Source organism: Platichthys flesus, chromosome 8 (genome assembly GCF_949316205.1).
Source record: "Platichthys flesus chromosome 8, fPlaFle2.1, whole genome shotgun sequence".
Taxonomy (NCBI): Eukaryota; Metazoa; Chordata; class Actinopteri; order Pleuronectiformes; family Pleuronectidae; genus Platichthys; species Platichthys flesus.
In genome coordinates, this window is record NC_084952.1 from 11,978,936 (window position 1) to 12,005,046 (window position 26,111).

The window sequence follows — 26,111 nt, forward strand, 5'->3', positions numbered from 1 at the left end:
AGTAGATAAAGTCAATAGAGAGTTGACACTTTCTGGGGGTCATCCTGCGCTAATATACATATGTGGCTGTGTAGATGTGAGTGTGTCTAATCGGGCCCTGGGGCAGGACAGGTGGGGCTGGTGGCATGAGGCTGGTGCCCCCCCTCCACCCTGAGGGGCCAGAAGGCCCAGCGAAGCAGGGGGCTGGAGTGGGCGCCTTTGCCAGGCAGCAGAGCACTGTGGCTGGTGGCAGCTGGTCCTCTGTCCCTCCCTCCCCTCCTCCCCTGCATTAGCACCCCGCAGGCAGGCAACAGGAGGGGTGAGGAGGTCAAGAGGCAGGAGAGGACGGGTGGAACGGCGGCGACATGCACGATAATCGGCTTTTATGAAGCGGAGAGGACCCAGACGGGAAAACACAGCTCTGACACAATGCAACTGAATACAAGCAGTAATGAATTAACACATTAGCGCCACTACCAGGGGCATTGAGGAGCACTCAGCTGCTCTTAAACACAAACCCACACTGGCACACACACACGCACACACACATTAATCAGTCATAAGTCATTAAAGCAATAAAGCACACTCTCTTATTATTTACATCAGTCACTCTGTCGACAGCAGATCACGCTGAAAGGCGTCTACAAACTTTTACTTAGCCCTCCGAATAGAAACGACAGAGGTTAAGTCTCCAAAGTGCAGCCACGCACACACACACACACACACACACACGAAGACGAGTCAGTGCTCTGGGAATCCTCCTCTCCAAACTCAAGCCATGTGCTCAATTATCATCAGCCCCAAATGATCCCCCCATTAATGCTTTAACTCTTTCTCTCACATCTCAATCTTAGTCATCCATCCATCCTGGGTTTTTTCTCTCTCTTTTTTTTTTGCTCCCCTCTCTCCGTCCATCCCTGTAATTCACGTCGGTGCGGTTACATACTTCCCTTTCTCACTCTCTTCCTCTCCGCCCTCCTCCTCCTCTCGCTCCCTCCCCTGACTTTTAACCAGCGTGAAGAGGCAGCCATGCATTCAACCATCAGACAGGCTAACATGGTCTGTCCCTCACGCACACGCAGGCAGAGCGTCTTCCTCCTCGGGTGTAACAAGACTGCAATGTTCACTGAAACAATAGGGCATCTTTATGTGGTTAAACGTGCATCCTGATACTTGCAAACAGAAAGCTTACATGATTTGGGTACAAGATCATAATCAGAGTTGCTTTACTGTTTGCAGTTTCCTTGCACATGTAGATTTCCAATGAAACACTATTCTAAGTAAAGTGACACTTTGAAAATCAGCTGCTACATAATATAAAAAGCTAAATTTCTTTTGTCATCCTTCACATGTGACTTATTATTCCTCCTGTTTGCGATGACAGTGTTAATGTTTCCTCTCTAAACTCCTTTAACAGTTATCAAGCCGGGCATCTGACATTGACAGTGACATTTGGTGTATCTGCTTTTTAAGTGTCTCGCAGTTTAACTTGTGTCCACACAGAGCGGTGGTCCGGTGACAGCCCCGGGATGATGATGGTCCCGGCCGAGTCCCTGATGGGGGATCCCATTCCTCCTCTTCTCATCCAACAATCCCACTGAGCATGTCAATATGAAACACTATCCCCCCACATGGGGGCCATGCTCTGCTATCCCTCCCATTATAGACAAGACAGGCTCACATTGATAGGACGAGGCTGCATCTAAACAGCGGTGTGGTATGGAGATGAGTGTAAATCAGACTAAATCAAGTCTCCCAGCAGTAAAACACATTTTCACTTATATTCCTCTCAATGTGAGCGTGATTTACACGACTGCTGTTGTGTGTGGGAAAGCAGTTAAGCTCCGTTTGGCCAACTTTTTTAAAAAACAATCCCCAGCCTTGTAAATTTTGTCAGATGGACGATGCCAGTGTCTTTCAGCTTAATACTACCTATATTAAATAGTTTAAATATTTCATAAGGGCGGTTTTTAGAGCGAGGGAGGGGAAATCGTTAGCTGCGGTAAAGTTTCATTAACTGGTCCCCATTTCGCTGCGAGGCAAACTCATCTCCTCTTATTGTAATAAAAGAATCTCTCTCTCCTTCTCTCTCTCTCTCCGGGTGCTGCTCTGCACTCACCTCCCTCTCTCTGCCGCCTCTCTCCTTCTCTTTTACATCATAATAATACACTACATCCCCTTTAAATGCACTATTACTTACCGCTGCCTTTTCATATTGTAACATCACGGGCACTTTAGCGACAATATAAAAGCGTGTCATTCATTATTCAGAGGCAGCCGGCCTCGTCCCCCTTTTAAAAAGTCAGGCGCGCTGCTGAAATTGATAACGGCGCAGAGACGCGCAATAAAAACGCAGCCCCCGGGTACCGAGCCGCAGCCCAGACCCCCCGATTATGCAGATCAAGTGGTAATTTCTCAAACAAATCGCACTCTTTCACTCTTTTGTTGTCGTTTCTTTTTTAGACTTTTGGAAACGGGGTGTCAGCTTTTATTGCCTGTGGGAGGGGGGGGAGGGGGAGGGACGAGGATTGATGGCAAAGTTAATTGTTGGTGCGCGCTGTGTGCGAGGCTTCCCAGAAACCTTATCCAAATATGTTGACCCAAACGAGATAACCCCCCCAAGGCCACTACTCGGAGGGTCTGCGTGTGCGTGTGTGTGTGTTCTATACTTTTAAGTAGACTCTTGGCATCAGTTACTTTTGACCGTTTCTGATGAGACCGTGGAGCAATGAAAAGGTCCGACATAGCCCTTTTACGCGCACACAAGCCACAATAAATTCATATGGGCCGGAGTCTCTCCCGGTGCGTTTTGGATAACCTGGTGTCATGTTGGTGTCCCGCTAGGTCAGAGCTAATGTGTCATAATCATTGGATTACACCGGATTACAAACACCCAACATCTGCAACCAGTGGGACCCCGTCTGCTCCGCACTGCGGGCTGCAGGGACTCCGGAGAGGAGTTCGGATAAAGAGTTATTAATTTCCACAAGGCGATTATTGCCTGCAGTTGTGGTCAAGCTATGCGTCATCATCAACTGGGAGTAGGGCAATTGTAAATAAATCAATCAGAATTTTTATTTTATTCATGAGTGGGTATGTCTGATGTAATTAGAGTTGGGGAATTATTTTTATCTTTTCTTTTTTTGTTTGCAAGTGGCACCAAGAGAAACATAAAAATGTCCAGAGAGGTGACAGCTATAACAGACCAATTCTCCCCCATCAAAAGCCACCGGTGCGCTCACATATGGCGGAGGGAGGCGGCCAACACTCAGTCTGTCCATATTGCCAAACAAACACCTCGGGCCTTGTCCCCTCTCATATTGCTTCATAAGACTTTATTGTGAAGGGCTAGATGCAGATCCCTTTTAAAATATATATGACCCCCCCACAACATCCATGCACCTCTGCCTGATTTTGTATAGCATCTAAGGATAAAAGTTACTAGTGAACCACTTTATTTTATTTTGTTGTAAGATTTTCACTGCATTTTACAACTATTAGATTTCATTTGCTGCCTTTTATTAAAAAACACTCAAGGACTAAAGACAAATGTCTGCATACAGATTTGACAAGAGCACACAAACTCTAATTATTTACAAACTGCAGGTATTAAATTACAGGTCTACAGAAAGATGAGGAATGAAAAAGTTGAGCATATTTGATATTTTTAAAAAGCCTCTGAAATCCAACCCCACTATCACCAAATGAATATGTTGGTGGTTAGTTTGTTAACGGGGCTGTAATGTGATCGTCTAAAAAGCCACCTGCCGCATCCCAACCCGACACGCATTTGTCTGTCCCAGAGACAAGTTGGTGGAAATGAGATTATCCGGTCACTTTGGGCGCCTGCTACATTGAATCTGAGCGCCGCGCAGCTTCTAGAGCCCGGACACTTTATCTGGAGTAGCCCATGGCCGTCCCTTGTCAGGTCATTTAATGTGGGGACCGGCTATCAGGAACAAATAAGGCCGCGCGAAGCCCTTGCCAAGCGCAATGGGCGCTGGTGATTCACTGCCAATGTTCAATAAGGCTGCTGTCCGTTCATGTTAAAGAGAGGCGCCGTGGCTTCCAACGTCAGGGATGTGCGCAATTACGCACCGGTACAAGTTATTATCATGCCTGTAAGGTTTTCATTTGGCTTCGGTTATCATCGGCATCAGGCTTTTCCTGTGATTTAAATTGTGTTTTTTCTATAAATCCAACATTAATAAACGAGTCACTGCCTTTACCTGATTATGTGATGTGAAAAATCAAGGTTTAAAATGCAACGCATTGTTAATATTACACTTCTATATCCATCTTAAAAAGTTTAATATTTTAAGCAGTAAACGCCACAGAGCAGGCGGATGTCAAATCAAAATAAAATGTAATATAAATATCTAAATTGATTATAAGGCCTATATATTCGACTTTAAGGATTTGGATTAGAAGGGAAATAAATTGAGGCTGACATTTCTTCCCTTTGGTCTCTCCTTTATAACACATCTATGATAAATAGTCTTCAGGTCATAAAGCTGATAGCGTTCCACCAGTTTCGGTGTGAACTTATTATCCCCGTGCATTCCAATGATACAGACTGAGTCGATGACGCAGAGAGCAGGAGAACAGATGAGGAGCACGTTGTCTATAACCCGAAAAATTGGCGATGAGCAGAAATATCAATTCACCACGCACTGAAAAAGTTTTTCCGTTTCGTCACCAAAACTTATAAAACCCCTTTTTTTTAAATGAAAATTTTTGCAGGGAGTAGGGTTAAACTGACAGATGATTGTCAGAAAAAAATTTGGTTTAAATTATAAAATAATAGACGTTCCTCGTCCCTGTGAGCTTTTAACATATCAAGCAATGTATTTCCATGTAGTCGATTCCTCTGTAATTTCCCCTTAATTAGAATGATAACGACACAGAATCACTCAGAAAGTATGAAGATGTCTTTTCTTAATAGAACTTGTTATATATATAAAGCAAGCTGACGCCCGTGGTTAGGGGAAATCTTGGTTATTGTGCCAAACCGTGGGCCTACCCCCATTAACATTCAATCAGTCAGTGTGGTGCCAGCCAATGAAAGGTGGAGAGGGATGGAGGAGGACGGAGCTGCTAGACGGAGCGTTTTGACGCGCTGAGAGGAGGACAGAGCGTCACATCTCTCCAAACGCCCATCAAACTTTCAGCATAGCCTGTAGAGGAGAGCCAGTCCTCTGACAGAGGCCTGTGAGAGACAACGAGGACACGCTGGACTCTGGGAGAGCGGCTGGACAGCGATGGAGACACTACTGGCGATTACTTTTGCCACAGTTTGACGCAGCTGTGCACCGAAAACACCCCGTTCAGGTTTTTATTTTGCATCCCCTTTTATTTGCATCAGAGCTACGGAAATGGAGCAAGCACCCAGCGCGCCGAGCCCTCCTTCCAAGCCGGCCCATCACGAGCCCATCAGCTTCGGCATCGACCAGATCCTGGGAGCCGGCACGGAGCCGGAGAGCGGGCGCACGGCTGGGAGACAGAGTGGATCCGATTTAAGCAGCGGGGACGGTTATTACAGTTTAGGAAGCCCGACCGGGGCCAGCGCGCCCTCTTACACCGCGCTGTCTATCTCCCTTTCCGGTATAATGCCTCCAGTGGAGGCTCCGGGTTCGTACGGGGAGAGCAGGAGTCTGGGAAGCCGGGGAGTGATCCGAGTCCCGGCGCACAGACCCATGACAGCCCCGGGACCCCCGGCCCCTGTCCAGGGCGCCATGCCTGGGTTTGGAGGGCTGTGCTTCCCCTGGATAGGGAACAGGTTCGCTAAGGACAGGATATCAGGTAGGACAGCTGTTAGAGCTAATGGCTTCATTAATATTTCATCTGGTTTAAAACGTTGGGAACTGCTGATGGACCTTTTAAAAAAACAAACACCTGTGCCAAATATTTGTATCGGCTATTTACGGACAACTGGAATGTTTCCGCTTCAATTATTTAACATGATCGAAGCAGAGGAATACACACAGCATACCAGTTTAAATAGTTTCATTATTTTATTTAGCTATATTCGCAGATGAGTATATTTAAATACCTTGTGTTAACGACTTCCTTCGTGTTTTATGATATTAATGTTTAATGTATTATGGATTAGCAAGTGATGTATTTCAATAGTTGGTTTAAATACTTTGATTTTAAAGAATAAATCAGCAACATGGTCCTATATGGTCATATTTTATTGTAGCAGTGAAAATGAACAATACATCTTAATTTAAGGCCACATTAGGTTTAAGTAAGATTAAGTTAAACTAATACTCTGTCAAATATTTGATTTCACAAATTCTACAGCTTTTATTAAAATCTAAAATAAATAATGAGTAATGAGAAAAAGATTAACTTAAAATATTCTATCACTCTGGCAGCCGGACACTTTACTCTATTGAATAGGATTTTATAGGATTTTATAGGCCTTTATTGGCAAAGGACTTTAGCCACCACTACTTTATGTAAAGGATCAATAAACAGACCAATAGACCTGATGTTCTCTCTGTGTACAACAAAGATTATCTGTTAAATCCCAACTGTAAGATGAGTATCCATGTATTTTACTTGTTTCCAGTACTAATATCATAGTCACACTTATTTAACATGTGGCCTACACAGTCTCAATAGGGACATTAACAGATACCTCTGATATTTGATCTTAAATGTCCACACAGATTGAAAGCTGAATTGATCTGTTTTGTTTTTGTATAAAATCTCGTCCTCCACTCACCGGTGTGTGTGTGTGTCCTTCTCTTTCCTGCAGCAGCGCTTGTGCCGTTCGCGGTGACGCGGCGGATAGGACACCCGTACCAGAACCGGACGCCTCCCAAGCGGAAAAAGCCCCGCACGTCCTTCTCCCGGGTCCAGATCTGCGAGCTGGAGAAGCGCTTCCACCGGCAGAAGTATCTGGCCAGCGCCGAGCGCGCGGCCCTGGCCAAGAGTCTGAAGATGACGGACGCACAGGTCAAAACCTGGTTTCAGAACCGCAGGACCAAGTGGAGGTTAGTATGAACATTTAACATCCTTGTAACGTCACGTTTATAACACACATTTCCGCGCACTGACTTCATTAACACGTGGACCACAGAGAGTTAGCCCCGGTAGCATCGGGTCAGGTACCCCGCCAAAACATAAACAAAGTTCCCTCCTGTGGCAGGTGACCCCCGTGCGTAATTTCCTGTAACGTGACCCCGGCGTGTCGAAAGAATAAAACAAACTGATGGAGAAACTCTATTTAGCTATAACAACTATTTTAAAATACAGATAATACAGCGAATATAGATTAAATCTATTTCTTTCTTTTTCGAATGGCCTATGAATACATTTACGGAAGAACCTCCACATTAATTAGGCCAAAACAATCCCAAAAGATCAAATTCACCAGGCAAATACAGGAATTCAAATACATGTATTTTAATGTTAATTATTTGTGCTGGAAAAAAATGTATTCTCATCCTTACAATCATGTTGACAATCAATTTATTTTAATTTAAATAACCAGAGCAGCAAATACTGCCAGTATGGATTTCCACTCGTCTACACTCATCCTATTTCATTTAATACGACCCCACTTTTAATTTATAAATAAGGTATCAATTATTAATTTATTAAGGTTAAATTCTTCTTCTCCTTCTTCTAGGAGACAGACAGCCGAGGAGAGGGAGGCGGAGCGTCAGCAGGCCAATCGGCTCATCCTGCAGCTGCAGCAGTCCGCCCTCCAGAAGTCTCTCGGCGAATCAGCGGTGTCGGATCCACTGTGCGCGCACAACTCCTCCCTGTACGCGCTGCAGAACCTGCAGCCCTGGGCCGAGGAGCGGGAGTAGAGACCCAACTCTCTGCACTGCGATCAATAAGCATCTTATCTGTGATCCCTGGGAGGATTCATGCATTCAATTAGACCTACATGAGGACAGTGGGACATGTTCTGATCCATGCAATGGATAGGAACAAATAAATAAATGTTGGAACAGGAAAAAAAAAAAAAACTGAAGTGGAACTGGACCTGAAGTGATGGTGAGTGATGCCTGTTTGTAAACAGAAAATGAACTCTCTCGGACTAAATCTTGCAGCTGTGTACCTGGACACTTTTCAAATTTAAAGAGGAGCTGAAACAGAACCTGTCATTCCAATTAAAATGTGATTGTTCTCTTATGCTCGTGCTTATTCTGTTCAAGAGTGAAGAAGGAAATTTTAACCCATTGACATGGAGGAGTTAATGAATTTCCCAGTGACACACGACAATGTTTAATAATTTTGTGAAGGTGTTTTCTCTCAACACAAATATCTCCTTATTCTGAGACAGGCATTTGTAAAGGGTAAGTTTAGTTAGTAGGGGGCGAAGCTACTTCAGAGTAAACATGTCAGTGAATTTTAAGTCAACCTCTTACTCTGTTTCAGACAAATACAAATGTGACTTCACAAAAATTCAGATTAAAGCTACTTTAAATTTTCCTGGTGCTTTATATCTAATAAAAAAAAAATGCACCCTCACAATCACTTGCAGGTGTAGTGCACCATCATTATGCTGAAATGTCATATTATGGGAATAGATGTCAGGTGTAGTTGGGAGAGAAGTAGAGAGAGAATATGAAAGAGGCTGTAAGCCGGGTAATAAAGGGAGAGATGCATGTTCAGTGATGCTGGTTTTTTTCATGTGCACAATATCCAGCTTTATTTGTGGGATGAGGGCGCAGATGTGCAACCCTTTTTTTTGTACTTTAATTGTATATGTGTACATAACAAACTGTTATTGTGATCCATGCTCCATGTGATGCACCATAGATGTGGTTTTGAGGTTTTCATACACGATAATTCTGATGAAACAAAAAAAAAAATGTTATGGAGCGACAAGGTCAAAAATACAGGAGACATGGATTCATTTTGTTTGTTGAAAAGTTTATTGATAAATATAATGATTTTATACAGTATTTCAATACACACATGACTTCATTCTGACAATATGCGCTGTCTGTGTGTCGGCATGCCTGTCTATCTGTTTGTCTTCCTGTCCGTCAGTGTGTCTGGGTACATCTCAACTCAGCGAGGATTTGTTTTATCACACTGGCGGCAGCACAGTGAGCGGGCATGACAGTAAATCATTTCTCATGGATGGGTGTGTGTGACCTGCTCGATGGCTCTCGTTTGAAAACATGGCTTCCATTCCTTCAGAATCAGTGAAAAGGTCTTTACTCTCCTCCTCGGCCCCACTCCCTCACCGCCGTCCTCCTCCTTCTACCTCCCCCTCCTCTGTCGCTCCCTCACAGTGAAAGGTTGGTCGCTCTGGATCGACAGTGAAACTCTCCTCTGTGGCTCGGCTCTCCGTGGCCTCCACGAGATGACACTGTGCTCACGATAATGACTTTTTAATATTCAGGCAAAATTAGAAAAAAATGAACTTTACAGGAGGACACCGCACACATGCACATCCCTGTGTCACTCTAACTCTGTACATGAGTGAATCTCTATAGCGGACTCTTTATTTAACAATGAATGCCCCAAATTCCAGGATAATTACAGTTCCACCTGATTTGACAGAAAGATAAGACAGTTAGTCAGACCCGGGAACGCACAGACCGACACGGCTGATTCCAGACAGCGAGAAGAAGAACAAGAAATACAACAGTCAAATATCTACAGTTGAGTCGTTACAACATTGAAACAAGGACTGACACCACTGGAACACACACAGGGGAGTAACAAGGACGTCTTTGGGGGGCGGGGGGGGGGGGGGGGGGGGGCACGGCTGAGGTCAAACTCAGCTGCAGAGCAAAGGCCTGTGTTCTGGAACCAGATGAGGTGGCTGTGTGAGATGCCACGCCCAGACCTTGGCCGCTTATCAAGAGGATGACTATGTTACCACCATGTTTTTCTCGTGGCGCATACACTGTGTGTTTAATAAGCTGCAGGCCTCTTGTCCTGCATGCTTCACAGTACAGCTCACGCTCGTTGTGGTGATACAGAAATCCACTTATTTTAGACCTTGGATCGATCTCACTGCTAAGCTGGAGTTCCAGTCCAGGTTGAGGTTCTGGTTTATACTTCAGAAATGTGTCAGAATCAGTATTTACACGATGGCACTGTAAAGACAGCAACCAATGGGGGACGCTGGAGACGAGAGGAGTGGTAAAGGTCAAGTGAAGGGTTAAAGTCTAAGGGGCCTTTTCTGAAAACAAAAATGTTTTTTTTGTCTCCGCGGATTTCTTACAGCAGGACACCTCCCAAGAAGTTTTCAGGCAACTGTCACACACACACACACACACACACACACACACACACACACACACACACACACACACACACACACACACACACACACACACACACACACACACACACACACACACACACACACACACACACACACACACACACACACACACACACACACACACACACAACCCGAAGAAGCTCTTTGTTTCATTTCAATTGCAGGCTACACGGTTCCTTTTTCTTGTGCATGTGCATCTCTCCTTCTCTTTGTTCTTCTCTCCTCTCCTGCTCTGGGCTTTTCGTGTATTGCACCGTCGTCCCTCTCCGTGGTCGTCTAGATGACGTTTTCAAAGAGTTGCAGAGACCTCATGATGTTTTCATCCTGTGCAAGGGAAGATGGGGAATGGAGAAGCAGACTGAGGAGGAAGTCGCCACACAATCACCATTTAATTCAGTTTACCGGCCACGAGGGGGCAGTAAAAGCCCATAAAATATAAAGTGTGTGACCATTAGAGCGATCTGTCTCTCTGAGGGCAAACACACTGAAGTAAAAACATTCATTCTTTTGTAGCTGTAAACACCATAATTAATAGGTAGTGTAGCCAGAATTGCAAAGGAGGGGGAAATAAGGCATTCTGTGAAAAGTAAGTAAAAACTATTTGACTTTGACTAACAAACCGTACGTATATGTTACCCAGCCATTGTTACTTTAAGTATTTGTACATTTGGAGTTTCTTCTATGATGAATCAAAATGTCTCCCTTGAAAAAGGCCTGTTGCACAGGATCCCCGGGAGTCTGTAAGAGAGCTAAAAGGAAAAAGTACCTCTTGACAAGAAAGGATGAATTCGTCCAGAGTGACCACACCGTCCCTGTTCTTGTCCATTTTCTGTGGAGACAAACACACATGCATGACGCCACGAGTGCAGAGTGTAAGCAAAGATATTCCTGATATAAGCAGCCATTTCTGTGAGATCATTGTCAGTCTCCCTGCTGTGATAGCTCTACTCTGCACTTTACTAACATCACTAGACAGTTAGTGCACTTTGATGTATTTTCTGTTATGTTTTTAATGTTAAATAAAAAAAAATGTCATCTTTTATTTGCTGTTGACCGAGGTGACCATCATCCTTTCCCTATTTACAAAAGCACATAATGTCTGAATCTGATTCCAGTCATGCACCGAACTCCAGACATTCTCCTGATATCTTCAGAAGGGGCTGTTTGTGAGAAGTCAGTTGCTCCAGACGTTCTCCACAGTTCCTGCTGCCAGCCCCCGATGGGAGAAAACAGCATTTTGTGTTCTGGAGGATTCAGTGAGTGAGTGGGCACGTTGATGACGTTTCTGCAGCGCGGACGAGTCGGACAGTCTTGGCAAAGTTCACGTCTAGAAATGGCTCTAGTGATACATCAGTGTTCGTGCAGTAAGAGACTCAGATTCCGTTACCTGAAAGAAGGCCTCCACGTGCTGTTTGGGTGCATCGTGTTTCAAGACGGGGTAAGTGTACTTCCCCATCATGTCATATATTGCTCTGACGATGTCTGTCATCTCCTGTGAGACACAAACAAACACAGACACGATGAGCCTTTACCAATACAAACCCAAATACTGTGTGTATGAGCCCAGGCACACAACCGCGCACCTCTTTGTTGATGTATCCATCTCTGTTGATGTCGTACAGGTTAAACGTCCACTGCAGCTTCTCTGTGACGGAGCCCCTCAGCAGGATGGACAGAGCTGTGACAAAGTCCTGATGGCGACACAAAGAGAGACAGAAGGACAACATGAAAATGGAGAAGGGGCTCGGGCGTAATAAGCTGCAGTCTGACTTGAAAGAGACGTCTTCAGAACAGGAGAACGGTGGAGGTGAACGAATGAAGCAAACCTCGAACTTGATGGAGCCGCTACTCGCTGAGTCAAACGCGTTGAACAGGTAATGTGCGTAGGTGCTGGCGTCTGCAGGAGGATAACACAACGTTTGAAACCACACAGAGACTCAAACAGGTATAGACACAAATAAGGTGCACGCTCTCACTGTACCTCCATGGGGGAAGAACTGGGAGTATATCTGCTTGAAGGTGTCCTCGTTTACAACACCACTCGGACACTCCTGCAGAGAGAAAGAGGAGTAAGTGAGGAAAAGGTGTAAATTAGACAGAACCTCCCTCAGGCTGATGGAGGGTTTGACAGAAAGGGGAGAGTGTGAATTGAATTTGATAAAAAAAATAAGCTAATTTGATGGGAGACTGGATATTGGTCAAATTAAACATTAACCTTTAATTCAGACTAGTTTCACTTTTGACTTCTGTTTCAGCGTTACAACTGATTGCAGTTGCTAGTTCTGACCGTCTATCAAGGGTGGCGCTACTGCACCAAGCTTTAATAAAGACTTGTAATATAAATGTAACATGAATCACTTCTGAAAAGTATATGTAGATTGCGGAAGGAAAAAAAGTCTACAAGAAGTTAAAACAATGAAATGAAAAACGACATAATGATAAAAACGATCAGGTGTGATCCTTCACTTAAAGTATTTAACTGACATTTGGGAACAAAGCAGTATAAATATACTTTGGTCCATTTCAATTACAGCGAAAATCATAATTCAGAATTATTGTTTGGAGTAATCTTTAAACCCAATATCTTGGTTTGCTTGCTCAAAAAAAAAAAATTCTAAAACGTCCCCATTTGCAAATAAATGAATTAAAATTAATATAAATATATAATAATAATAATAATAATAAAGGGACTTGATGTCGTGAGTATTGACATTTGAGGTGTGGTGTCTGTCTATCTGGTTTGTGTCTTTGAGAATATCGGACATTTTGTGAAACCTCCACCGTCTCTTACATTCTTGAAGCCCCTGTAGAGAACCTGGAGCTCTCTTTTGCTGAAGTTGGTTATTGCTTCCAGCTGATCCAGGCCCTCCGGTCGATGGCACACCGTCGTCATCTCCAAGTCATCGTCAGCTTTATCTGAGGAAACAAGAAAGAAAAAAAAAAGAAATCATTATTTAACAGGAATTTATACACAACCTCCAAAGGGTGAGGAAGCAGAGAAGAAAAGAAAAAGAGAAAGTCTCAGTGACATAATTTGCGCAGGTCAAGTTCGAAGTACACTGAAATCTCTCTGAAGAGGCAGAGCGATAGAAACTGTGACAAAAAAAAGAGAGATGGAGGTGCAGAGAGGTGGAGGTCAGTCTAACAGCTCCATTGTCCTCCTCTCACCAGCCCCATCATTAACAAGTCATTACTGTCCTCGCTGGAGGGGAGGGGAGAGAGGACGAACCAGTGGCACGCACACAAGCGCACAAACGCACACACACTTTGTTTACCAAGGGGAAAACTTTGGATAGAACACATGAGGACAACCGGCAGCTTTGAATAGTCACAGACACATCTCTCTAATACAGCCTCACAATCGGGGGCGTGGCACCGGGTTAGGCAAACCAAATCCAACTGATTACGTGAGTCAACAAACCACAAATTTGTGCGAACCCCCTTAAATTCTGTTATTCTCTACGTACAGGAAGCTGCAATGACACCATGGTCCAAACGCCCCCAAACAAGGCCCCATTGGCTGAAGAATAGCACTCCTAAATGTGAGACGTGTCTGGGATGATGGTATTTATGTGTATGCAGAGTTGGCTCACTGATTATAATTTTAATACCAGAGGAATCATTTGAAGATGGATATAATGTGGTTTGGTGTCTTGCGTGTGTATCTCCGGACTGTTTGGTTGGATGTGGGGCACCCGCAGGTCCCTCTAACCTCGGGCCCCAGATTCTCCCGAGACACTCCTGCTTGTGCTGTGAATGTGCTATATGAATTTCAACAGTCCGAGATGCAATGGTTGAGCCAGTGTACTTGTAAAGCACTGATCAGGTGTCTCGGTGTGTCAGGTTCACTCTGTCCTCGGCAATCCACATCTTGAAACATCAACACTCTGGAAATAGAAACAATTTCATCTGTGTGTAAACACTATTAGCGCTTTGTGAAGCTTCATTACTCCAACACCTCCTCTCTGCTGTCCGATCGGTGAATCATGGCTACCCGCAGGCCGGTGTTTTTTCTACAGTGCAAGACAAAGACAGCTTCATCTCACCGCTGAATTAAAACCCCCCATTCTGGACTCAGTTTACAGCGTAATGCATCTGCAGGGGTTTTCGTGTCGAACCGCATTAAAGTGCTGCCATCGGCCGAAAGTAGGTTTGAATTTAGGTTTAAATTATGATCTTCGCTTGTGGAGTCATTGCACATGATGGGATTATATCTCAACAGAGAATACAGCCAATTTGAATGTGCACTACTGAACATACGTTACAATGATTAAGTCTGAGAGCTTTGAAGCATTGTACCTGCTAATATTCTACACTATGGAAGTTGGACAGTCTCTCTTTGTGTAGCTCCCTTCCCCTACCTCACCCTGTTTAAAACACATGGGGGCACGCACACATGCACATACACACATGCACAAAAAAGGGCCTTAAAGTGAAAGTTCACCCCAAAATAAAAATGAACTTATTGTCTACTCACCACAGTGCCAATGGAGGGGTGGAGGAAGTGTTTGATTAAAAAAAACAATAGAATAGAAACACACTTAAATTCCAGAAGTGTTTTGTGGATTAAACACTTCACCCCCCCCTCCATTGGCATAGTGGTGAGTAGATAATGAGTGAACAAGGGTGTACTTATTCACACCCAGTTCAGCACACTGTATGCTACATAACCACACACAGGACATGCACACACACACATACACACAGCTCCAGCGACATAACACTCCATGTGATGCACACGCACACGTTCTTGTGCGTTCATTACACACATCCCGATGTGATGCTCCGCAACATGACAACATCAACCTTTTAGATTTGATCCAACACTGTCATGCAGACACAGTGCAGTGTTCATGAGCGTATAGAATTAAAGACCATCGATTCCTCCGAAAGGTTCTACTGGGACTGTGAAGACAAAGGTTGATGCTGTGTAGTTTATTATTATGACAGCATCCCAGTTTTCATGCAGCATATAACAATTCTGCATCAGGACACAAAACACATTAAACTACATGAAGTTAATACAACAAGTCAGACTTTGATTAACAAAATGTAATTCGTGAATTTGACCTCCACGAGGAGAAAACTGCAAAACATCCTAAACGAATCGTATAATGACAAGAAATTAACTCTGTTCATTATGAAGAGACGATATGTGTTCATACAGACAAGCACCACCATCTTTAATCCTAGATGACTACACACAGAGCTTAAAGACACTGGTGATGTACGTGATGAGCCGTGTTGTCACGTTTTCCCACCGTGTTTTTGTTCAATTGTGTGGCATCAGTATTTACAGCGATATAAATTCAAGTACCAGAAAATAAATACAAATATTGGACAGACGGGTAGGAAAAGATATACAAGCCCCCCCCTGCAGGTAGTAACGGCACCAGTGTAGATATCATCACTCACCGAACTTGAGAGAACAAATCTCCACCGACACTGAACGACTGGATCTCCCGCAGCATCGAACACTTACACTTTTTCAACGCTTGTGGATTTATGTTTTCATTTTTTGATTTTCAGGAAAAAGTAGCAGGCCGATGCAGGTTCAACATTCTCACACAAATAAATCCAAATTGTTTAAGAACTCACAGACAAAAGGGAAAACGTTTCTCTAGGTTCCAGGTCAGTGCTGGGTGACAGTGATAGCCGCTGCTGTGACTCACCCTCCACCTTGATGACTCCCAGCAGGTGCAGCATCTTGACGGCCCCGCAGCACAGCAGAATGATGGCTATCGTACGTAAGCTGTTCTCACCCTGCTCCTCACTTTCCATTTCCATTAATCCTCTCCTCCCCCTGGCCTGAGTTTATCACTTCAACCCGGCTCTTGTCCCTTTGCTTACTCCACCTTTTTTCCTTTCCAGTTCTCAGGCTTTGATCTCGTGGAAATACACGAGAGCAAACATTTTGTCAACGTGCACAACTTGTCCTCGCCGTAGTTTTTCACCGTGTTCAACTAGACTCCTCTCAGGTCTATCAACTTTCTCTCCATCCTGCTTCCTCCTACAGCGACACCAGCACTCCCCCGTCTCTCTCTCTCTCTCTCTCTCTGTCTCTGTCTTTTTATCCCCCCCCCTTCCCTCTTCTCCCTGGGGCATCTCCCTCTCTTATCCCGACCTTCGTTCCATCCCAGCAGCTACCCCCTCCTCTGTCTCTCGCTGTCCCATCACGTCCACTTCCCCCTCTGTCCTACAGTCATTGTGTCCTTCACTCTTTGGGAACAGGGACTTACACTTGGGGGGGGGGGGGGGGGGGGGGGGGGGGGGGGCACGTGTGCAGGTTGTAACAGTGATAAACTCACAAACTGTGTGACCTCATGTGTTTGTTTTGGGACCGTGCGTGTGCATGTGCACGTGTGACCAGGACTTGATTAATGGATGTCATTAAGAGACAACGTCACCCCCCCAGCCCCCCCCCCCCCCACCCAGCCCCCGAACAACTGAAGGCTTCATTTAACACAAAGTGACTTTTCTCATTAAACATGCAAAATACTTTTTATACAAGTTATCAAATATAGTATGCAATAAGCAAAGTAAATCAAGTAAAAGAAAGTGATTGTAATACATCTGGTGAGAAAACAGGAAAAGGTTCCATCCTAATTTGCACTGTGAGCTTTCTATTGACTGTCTGATTGAGAGGAGTACAGGAAACTGTGCACCCTGCTGCAATCTTAAAGTACCAGCAGGGGGCAGCAAAAGCTAACACAGACACCACCGGCGTGTGCGTCAAAGCCCCTGATGAAGATGTGTCGCACATTTCATTACATGCGTTACTTCAGGTTTAGCTGCTGCGTGTATTCATATGGTGATAACGACAGTCATAACGAAGTGTCTCTTCACCGGATACGATCTGCTGGTTAATGTCCTGTGTCGTATCAGCGTACTGGGACCAGCTCACACTCGTTTATTGTCCTAATGTGGATGTTAAAGGAAGCCGCAGCAGCCAGACAAGCAGCCTGCAGGGGGCTCTGCTGCATCCAGAGCCCCCCCCCCCCTGAGCTGTCAATTGCAGCTTTGCTTTATTTACTGTTCTGGAATTAAATTTAGTGCCAAGAATAGAATCTAATTTAATTTGCCAGACATTTTGACAGTGTAAACATCTCTTGTTAGGGATGACTAGGAGCAGATTGTGTTCGCTCAAGTCATCAACCTTGAGTCGTCTCCCGCTGAGATCAATCAGCAGCAGTTCCATCAGGATACATCACTGAAGTGTTTCCACGGCTCTGATGGATGTTATTTTGAAACATTAAAGGTTCAGTGTGTAAGATTTTAGTGAAAGGGATCTATTGGCAGACATTGAATATCAAATAATCATAGGTGATGTTTTCACCAGTGTGTCTCATCTAACTCATCTAATCTAAATACTTTATATTTACATCAGGAGCGGGGAACTCTTTACGGTGGCTGCCATGTTTTTTTTACAGTGGCTCAGACTGGACAAACTAAACACCTTTTGAGTTTTTATGTCAACTGAAGACTGCCCAAGGTTCTCTCGCATGTTTGGAAGGGGAGGGGGGGGGGGGGTTTCAGCTACAACATAACACTTCACAACTACATTTTTATACCTACACACTGAACCTTTAAACTGCAACTTAAAGTATAACCTGATCATTTTTAGAGAAATGACAAAAAAGAAAATTGGGCAAGGGACTGAGGGCGGCGGGTGTGGGAGTCACGCCACAACTGTTGACATTTTCAGGCCATGAAAAATGGAGAGTGACACAGAACTGCAGAGCACCTCTGCCACAGAGGGCCCGTTACAAGTGGAGGATTTTTCTCCTCCAGAATCTGGGCATCAGCTTGGTGGAGGACATCGCGGTCCCGAGCCACATCGGTTCAATCCCTCAGCAGCTCAGTAACGCCAGAAGCCAGAGCTCTTGGAGCCGATGCAAGTGCCAAGAGGGTGGGGGCAGGAAGGGAAAGTGAGCACAACTTGTAAAAATATGTAATTATTACCATTACAAAAAATCCAGTGTGTGCTGGTGCTGCAGTCGCCTCTCTCCCTTAGAGAACATGTGTTACAGGACTAACGCTACAGGAATATGATTAGCCCACAGTTATTTCCCCTGAGTGTGCTAATGAACCCCACTTTTGATCAGGGACGTTAACTTTATTATTAATTTTCCTGACGCAGAGACGAACGGTCACATTTACATAAGCATCGGCTTCGCAAGCTCCAAGACAGTTTGAAACACTTTGTCGCGCCACATTCGAAACCCACGAAATACATTTTCTTTAGAAATGTGGTATGAATATGGTGTAAATGAGATGCGTAACCAGAATTAATGCTTTTGGTGTGGAGTATCTCTTAAAGTTTGGAACATCTGCCTCATGTGTCGACTTAGATTCAGATAGTTGATTTTAAAAGTCATTTTTCTCAGCGTCAACAAACCACATGAAAAGAACATTGTAACACTGCCTGTGCAGCCAAAAGCTGACTCACTGCGGCCTACTCGGATGTTGTGTGGACCTCTATTGTCGTCCAGGAACACCGCAATGAGCCACACTGTGAGATGCAGTAATTCATCAGTGGATACTGGGGAATGGATGAAGCTGTCCGACCAGCTCCACTGCAAAGGAAAGATTATGTTTCTTCATAATTTTTTCAATGTGCATAAATTGGATCTGCCTGCAACAGGGAAACAAATACAGTTTATCATAGTGTAAGTAAAGGTGTCGGGGGAAGATATTCTGCTGTAGAAAAATAGTATCAGATGTAATTTATTTATAGCTACCTATATATCTAGTGAAACTTGACTTAACAAAGTATTTGAATGCCAACAGGTGAGATCTATAAAGCTGCGTGATTCATGATCCAAAGCTGCACAGTGAGCAGGTTAAGAAAAACCGAAATAAACCAACCTAAAAAACAACCTTGGGAGCTTCTCCTCCATCCGTTACACAAGCTGTTAAGCCACGGAGTCTGTCAGTGACCAAAAGCTTTTTCCTGCCAAGCTTGTTTGGAGTAATAAGTGTTGGCCTGAAGTGACGGTAGAGAAAGTCTGGCTGCCTGTCACTCTAACCGGCCTGTCACCACAACATCCCTCTCATATCGACGCACACACTTCCTCCGACCCAGAAAGAGGATTTAACTCTTAGCTCTCTCCCTCCCTTCTCCTCCATCTCTACCTTTCTTCTGTTGCCCGACCGATCCCTCCTTTCTCCCCCACTCCTTATCTCATCCGGCCTCTCTATCTCTGCCATGCTCTTCATGTACCTTGTCCCAGTGTTCCTTGCCAGAGAGTGTGTCATTTGCATAATCTGAATTAGCCTAATCTGCTGTCCTGCTGGCGGTGGAGAGGGCTGCTCCTGCTGGGACTCCTAAACGTTGGAGAGCGCTCTTCAAGAAAGTAGCGACTCCAGGAGCCAGGCGCTCCCGGGAGGTACAGAGGAAGTATCGTAAAAATAGATTCTCAGCTGCTACAGTCATATTTACTGTGGAGCATGTAAAAGCTGCACACATAATCATGTTCCAGTTCAAACTCTCACTCTGAGACGCATGGTTCTCCTCAGTCAACATCCGAGTCAACGGTCAGAGTCCATTTACTCTTTCCGGTTAACAACACAAACAAACACACACACACACACACACACACACACACACACGCACACACACGTAGAGCTGCATCCGGTCACCGACCCTCAAGCAAAGACAAACACGAACACATTATTTCAAGGGTCGTAGAGGTTTAAAAGCAGCCGTGTGCATAAAAAAAGACACACACACACACACACAAATACACTTTTCATTGCTTACTAATCATCAGCCTGTGAAGGCAGACCAAAGTGCTGGAGGGTTTATGCACACACACACACAAACACACGCACACACACACACACACACGCGCACACGCATGCACACACACACACCACAATGCCATTTGTCACATATTAGTGTGCCACTGCTGATGTTGTCTGGTAAGAAAGTCAAATACGACTCATTTACATGCACACAACAGCCAGCCAATATGGATTTTTGAGTAAACACACGTCTAGACTCAAAATCAGCAGAAATTCACAAACTAACACATATACACAGACACACACACACACAGACACATATACACACAGACACACACACACGCACACTCGACAGGATGCCAGGAGAGTGACGAGATGACTTAATAAGCACTCACACCAGCTAATGGGAGCGTGGGTGATGGAGAAAGGGAGCAAATGAGAGATAGAATGGAGGCATAGAAGGGAGGAGGGAGAGGGAGAGGTATGGAGATGAGGAAGCTAGAGGCAGATTGTGGTGGTGGGTGAGTGTGGTGGAAGGAAATGAGAAGAAAGAAAGATAAAGAGAAATCAGCGTGGAGGGGGAGAAAAGAAGGGAACAGAAAAAGGAGAGCAAGATCAAAGGAGGAGCAGAGGAGTGACGGAAAAGGTTGGGGGGGGGGGGGCGGTCAGAGGGGAAGATTGAGATAGGGTTGCAGGCAGAAATATAGGGGCCGAGAAATAAATGAAAAATGCACAAGAGAGGGGAGAGACAGGCCTGGTGAAATGATGTGTTTCTGGAGGCAACAGAAGAGGAAGAAAAAAACAGCTGCCAGATAACAGCAGGGGGGGTGGGTGGGGGGGCAACAACAGGTAGAAGAGGAACTCACACCACAGACGAGCTGTCGAGAGAAAGAGAAGAGAAGAACAGTCGACAGGAAAATAAAGGAAGTTGTAGGGAGAGCAACAAGCAGCCTTGATGGAAACAGACAGTGCAGACAAACAGGCGTGCAGGTGCTGAGGCGAGACTGAGACAGACACACACACACACACACACACACACACACAGAGAAACACACACACACACACAGTGACGAGCTCGTGCCCAGAGGATCAATCACGGCAGGAATCTAATCTCGCCACATTACAGCTGTGCACCGTCCCTCGCTCCATGTTGCTGTCGGTGTCGCGATCCCGGATAACCAGTGATCTGCAGCACCGGGGGGGGGGGGGGGGGGCAGGCGGGCGTGCACGTACACCGCTCTAATCCCACACACCGGGGCGAGCGCGTCAGAGCGGGAGCAACGAGAGAGAAGCAGGCGGCGAAGAAACACAACACAACAGCAGAATTACACACATCCTCCAAATCGCTGCTGCTCCACAATCCTGTTCTCTCTTTTGTTGTTGTGGTTGTTGTTGTTGTTGTTTTTTTTTTCTCGCATGGGCATTTGTGGCTTGTGTTCATTTTGCAGGGAGAGTCGACTTTCACACGTTTTCCCCGACGCGAGATCATCTTCAGCCGCCTCATTATTCAACATGGAAACTAATTTGCGCCTTGCCATCTTTTCTAATCACCCCCTGGGAAAGGTGTTTATTTGGTGTTTGTGGGAGGGGAATAAAAAAAGAAATAAGTTTATTCATAGGATGAAAACAAGCCGTCTGCACTCACTTGGAAAATGCCCCTGAATGGTGTTATTTGCTAGTGAAAAAAAAACAAAAACAATAATGGTTTTACCTCAGCACATAAGTTGAAATGACTGCACGGTGTATGTTTTGTTATCACTCTGGCACTTCCAGGTTGGATTTGTTCAATTTACATAAAACACATTTCCCTGATTTGACTCGAACGAGGAGCGAGGGAGTGACACTGTTTCTCGGAGGCAACAGGTACCCCCCCCCCTCCCTTCACATCTCCATCCCTCACCTTCTCCTCCTCTCACACGGCCTTGACTTACTTAGGAATAGCCCCAATTTCATCAAGCCCCCCCCCCCCCCCATCCCCCACCCCAAAACTGACATCTTTTGTTGCCATGGCTACCGTGCTTCCAAGGTAACAGCAAGACGCAGAGGCAGTGTGTGAGCGGAGTGACAATTACCTCTGACATGTGTGTGTTTACCAGCATCGATGCCTCACGTCTGCACACAAACACACACAGACACACACACACACACACCAGCCGGCAGACAGAAAGAGCGACACACACGTAGGCAAGTGCACGCGCACACATGCACACAAGCCCACACGCACACTCAGACATCGTGAAAGGAGCTGCTTTCCACCTTCAGTTTGTGCTGTCAAAAAATGATACGCTTGTGTAAGCACACACACACACACACACACACACACACACACACACACATACAAACACACACGTCACTGTCACTCTAAACTTTGTTTTAAAACAACATAGAGAAACTCCTCAGGGGACACCTGTTGGTCTGTCTCTTTCTTTATCTTTCCCCCTCTCCCTATCTCTCTTTCTCACACACACACACATACGCACAAACCCAAAATAAGTGTGTAACTGAAAGTACTCCCAGCTACATCTAACTGACGTACCCACAAATTTGAAATGAAAGCAGCTGTGATTTATCTTCTCTCTCCTGCTTGCACATGCAAACGACTGAAGTGTGTGTGTGTGTGTTTGTGTGTGTGTCTTCCTCTGCGTGTGTGTGTGTGTTTGTGTGTTCCCTCACCCCTGGAGATCCTCCTCTGCTTGGTCTGCATGGTCAGCGTACCCACCACAGCCCCCATGTTTCCTGTCGTCGTCGTGGAAACAGGCGCGTCTGTTGATGCCGAGGTCTGTATCTCCTCGTCACGTTTGGACGGATGGAGCGCCAACACACCCACACACACACACACACACGTTTCCTCACCCCCGTCCCTCTCCCCATCAATCTCTCCTCTCCCTCCCTCTCTCTCTTTCCTCCTCCTCCTCCTCCTCTCTTAGTGGCTGCTTTTCGACAGAAACCCTCTCTCCATCATCCCTCCTCAACCCACCTCCTCTCTTTCTCTCCCTCTCGCGCTGTCTTCTCTTCCTCCCCAAACTCTCCACCTCCCTCCCTCCCTCCCATGTCCTTGTTTTTCAACGGGGATTTTAGCCTCCCACCCTCTCCCTCCCTCTCCTTCTCTCTCTCTCTCTCTCTACCACACTCCCTCCCACCCTCACCGCAAGCCGAAAAACATCAGTGATTCAGTATGAAATCGCAGGATGTTGATTCACTTAATTATATATTTGAGTGTACCCATTGATTTGTAGAACAGGACTCCATGAATCGCTCAGGAGGGAAAACACCACATGCCCTGTAACACGTTCACACCTCGACACGTCTGTTTCTCCTCTAAGGCCACTGCAATCCAACAACACCTCCGCTCACTCCATCCATCATTCCTGTTCACCCATCCATAATACCCCCCCCCCCCCCCCCCCCGCATACTAACAGGGATAGATGGAGGAGCGAGCGTCTGTGGTGGCAGGGAGAAAATGAGGAGGGAAGGGAGACGGGCTGGCGGCACGAGTGGAGGGGAAAAGCTTTAAGTCAAGCATGCGAGAGAAGTGAGAGGGAGAGATTAAAAACAGGGAGAGGGATAAGAAGAGTGAGACATTTAACAGGGTAGACGTGGAGGGATTGAGCCGATGGGGGGGATATTACTGCAGGAGTGAGCGCCTGGCCCGCTGTGCTACACACGTAGATTAAATCACATTTTAATTACAGCTCGATCAATACAAACAAGGTGTGCAGACTAAACGTGATCACAGTGCAAAGAGACTAATTGGATGACAGTTCCAGATGACAATGTCAAGTGCACGTGCTGCTTATGAATGACATGCAAACGCTGCGCATGCAAATTTCATGTATGTAGTCATGGAGGGGAGGACTCAGATCTCTAAGAATTAGAATGCAGGGAAGTGACTGTACAAAAGTATTCCCAGCAAAATCCACTTGACGTATAGGGAAATGCACGGAGCTCATGATGCAGAATGGCATCTTTCAAAATGATAAATCAGCTGCTGTCAGACGGGCACTGAGCCCCCGATGGTTTCCTGAAATTTCCCGGAGGAGCCGGATGTGAGAACGCAAATGTTACATTCAGTTGCTTTGGATATTTTCCTGAACCTTTTCCGGTCATTCCGCTGTAAAATGTTGATGTTTCTAAATCGCGACGGACGCAAAATAAATAAAACCAGAAGAAACACCTCAGGATGAAAAAGATGTGTCATACAGGTGGAAGAGGCCGAAGAAGATGTCGCCTTGGAAAGACACCAAGTCCTGTTGCGTTCTCGTCACATGTGAAAGACAAACTGTAGAAAATGTCCGGACCCAATTTTTCCAGGCATTTTCCAGAGTTAAAAGCAACTATTGTTATATACAGAACACTAGGGGTCCGCGTAGTTCACATATTTACAGTCCAATTCAATCCAATGCATCAGTTCGGCAATAAATTCTACTTTAATGATGCTGAAAATCCGTCTTTATTAACTGTCATCGAGGCGTTATTTCACTTTTATGCTTTTGCATTGAAGTCATATAGTTAGTTATGGGGTTGTACTGGACAATAAAATATGAAGTATGTAATATGTAAATAGGGAGGATAATAGAACATACAGCTCTCCATAAATTGTACAACACAAAATCAAGGTCATCCTCGAATAAACATAGCTAGGAGAACAGAGGCTCCAAATAATAATACTGACACTCAACAGGAAATGTGATGCCTGGCTCTCATGTGCTGATCACTGACCCGGCTGATGGACCCTGATATTAAACCCACGACAGCCTGAGGACACGGTCCAGTCTACAACAAGTGAAATTATTATTTTCAGCTGTGGCCAAAGTCCCAGTTCATTCCAAGGATGAAAATATTTAATCTCTCTCTCTCTATATATATATATATATATATATATATATATATTGTCAAAATATGTTTTCAACAACAAGAATTGATTCTTCATGTATCAGTTTTCAGCAGTAGAGGTGGAACATTGTCCTTTTTTTTAAATCACGACAGATCGTCCATGTTGATGCTTCTGCAAATGTTGTGTCTCTTCAGAAAATGTGACACGTTTTGTCGGCTGTTGGTGAATAATGAACGAGGCGTGATTCTGAGGAAGCCATATGGACATTAAGCTGGAAAGATTTTGTTGGTGAGTAAAAAAAAAAAAAAAAACTGCAATCTGCTACTATCTGAATTTGCTCAATAATGCTCCGTGTGTTTTTTTTAACAACCGAGAGAGAGACAGAATGGGCAGCAGTGGGGGGGTATGTCATGCTACACACACACACACACATGTACATACTGTACATTTTGCACTTGCACCAGCCGAGAGCCAATCGAATCAGGTCTCTGATGGCATCCAATCGGCATGCAGCATTACCTCCTACTCACTCACTCTCTCACTCTCGCACAATCTCACTCTCTCACTCTCAATCAGACACACTCTCAATCACACACACTCACTCACACTCTCACATTCTCACACACTCAGACACTCTCACACTCACTCTTTCACTCGCTCACACTCTCACACTCACTCTCTCACTCTCTCACTCTCTCACTCTCTCACTCTCTCACTCACACACTCTCACTCTCACACTCTCTCACTCACATTCTCACACACTCAGACACTCTCACACTCACTCTTTCACTCGCTCACACTCTCACACTCACTCTCTCACTCTCTCACTCTCTCACTCACACACTCTCACTCTCACACTCTCTCACTCACATTCTCACACACTCAGACACTCTCACACTCACTCACACTCACATTCTCACATTCTCACACACTCAGACACTCTCACACTCACTCTTTCACTTGCTCACACTCTCATTCTCTCCTCTATCCTTTGGTATCAATGAGGCGTGTGTTTATAACTAAAGAGGTAATACAGACAAGTGAACGCACACACACACTCTCTACTTGCTCAGCCACTGTATATAACCCACTATTATTTTCCTTTTGGAATTTAGAAGCTCTCAAAATTATTTTGTCCCCATCTTCTCTTCACCCTGCTTCATCCTCAGCCTCAAACCAAACCCATCCATCTCCCTCAGCACCATCCAGCTCTGAATTTGTCTCCCGGGCACATACGGCCTACGACAGTCCACCTTTATCCGTCCATCTCCTCCTATAAA

At 45.1% G+C, this 26,111-nt stretch overlaps 2 protein-coding genes across 3 annotated transcripts in view; one reads left to right on the top strand and one right to left on the bottom strand.

Annotated features, from left to right (window-relative positions):
• Positions 1–5,173: 5,173 nt before the first annotated feature.
• LOC133959034 (T-cell leukemia homeobox protein 3-like) lies at positions 5,174–8,777 on the top strand. The gene is made up of 3 exons (XM_062394109.1): positions 5,174–5,781; positions 6,746–6,983; positions 7,622–8,777. The coding sequence occupies exons 1-3, from the start codon at positions 5,355–5,357 to the stop codon at positions 7,803–7,805; spliced, it is 849 nt and encodes a 282-aa protein (XP_062250093.1). The 5' UTR covers positions 5,174–5,354; the 3' UTR covers positions 7,806–8,777.
• A 79-nt stretch (positions 8,778–8,856) lies between these two features.
• LOC133959035 (Kv channel-interacting protein 1-like) overlaps positions 8,857–26,111 on the bottom strand; it is a 39,238-nt gene continuing 21,983 nt past the window's right edge. The window contains exons 1-8 of one of the 2 annotated variants that reach the window (XM_062394111.1): positions 22,670–22,845; positions 13,041–13,165; positions 12,231–12,300; positions 12,076–12,146; positions 11,833–11,940; positions 11,637–11,741; positions 11,016–11,078; positions 8,857–10,573 (exon numbers count right to left, since the gene is read on the bottom strand). In XM_062394111.1, coding sequence (XP_062250095.1) covers positions 10,526–10,573; positions 11,016–11,078; positions 11,637–11,741; positions 11,833–11,940; positions 12,076–12,146; positions 12,231–12,300; positions 13,041–13,165; positions 22,670–22,727 — 648 coding nt within the window. In that variant the 5' untranslated portion in view covers positions 22,728–22,845 and the 3' untranslated portion in view covers positions 8,857–10,525. Of the gene's footprint in view, positions 10,574–11,015; positions 11,079–11,636; positions 11,742–11,832; positions 11,941–12,075; positions 12,147–12,230; positions 12,301–13,040; positions 13,166–22,669; positions 22,846–26,111 lie in introns of those variants that run through there. The other variant, XM_062394110.1, reaches the window with a different exon arrangement.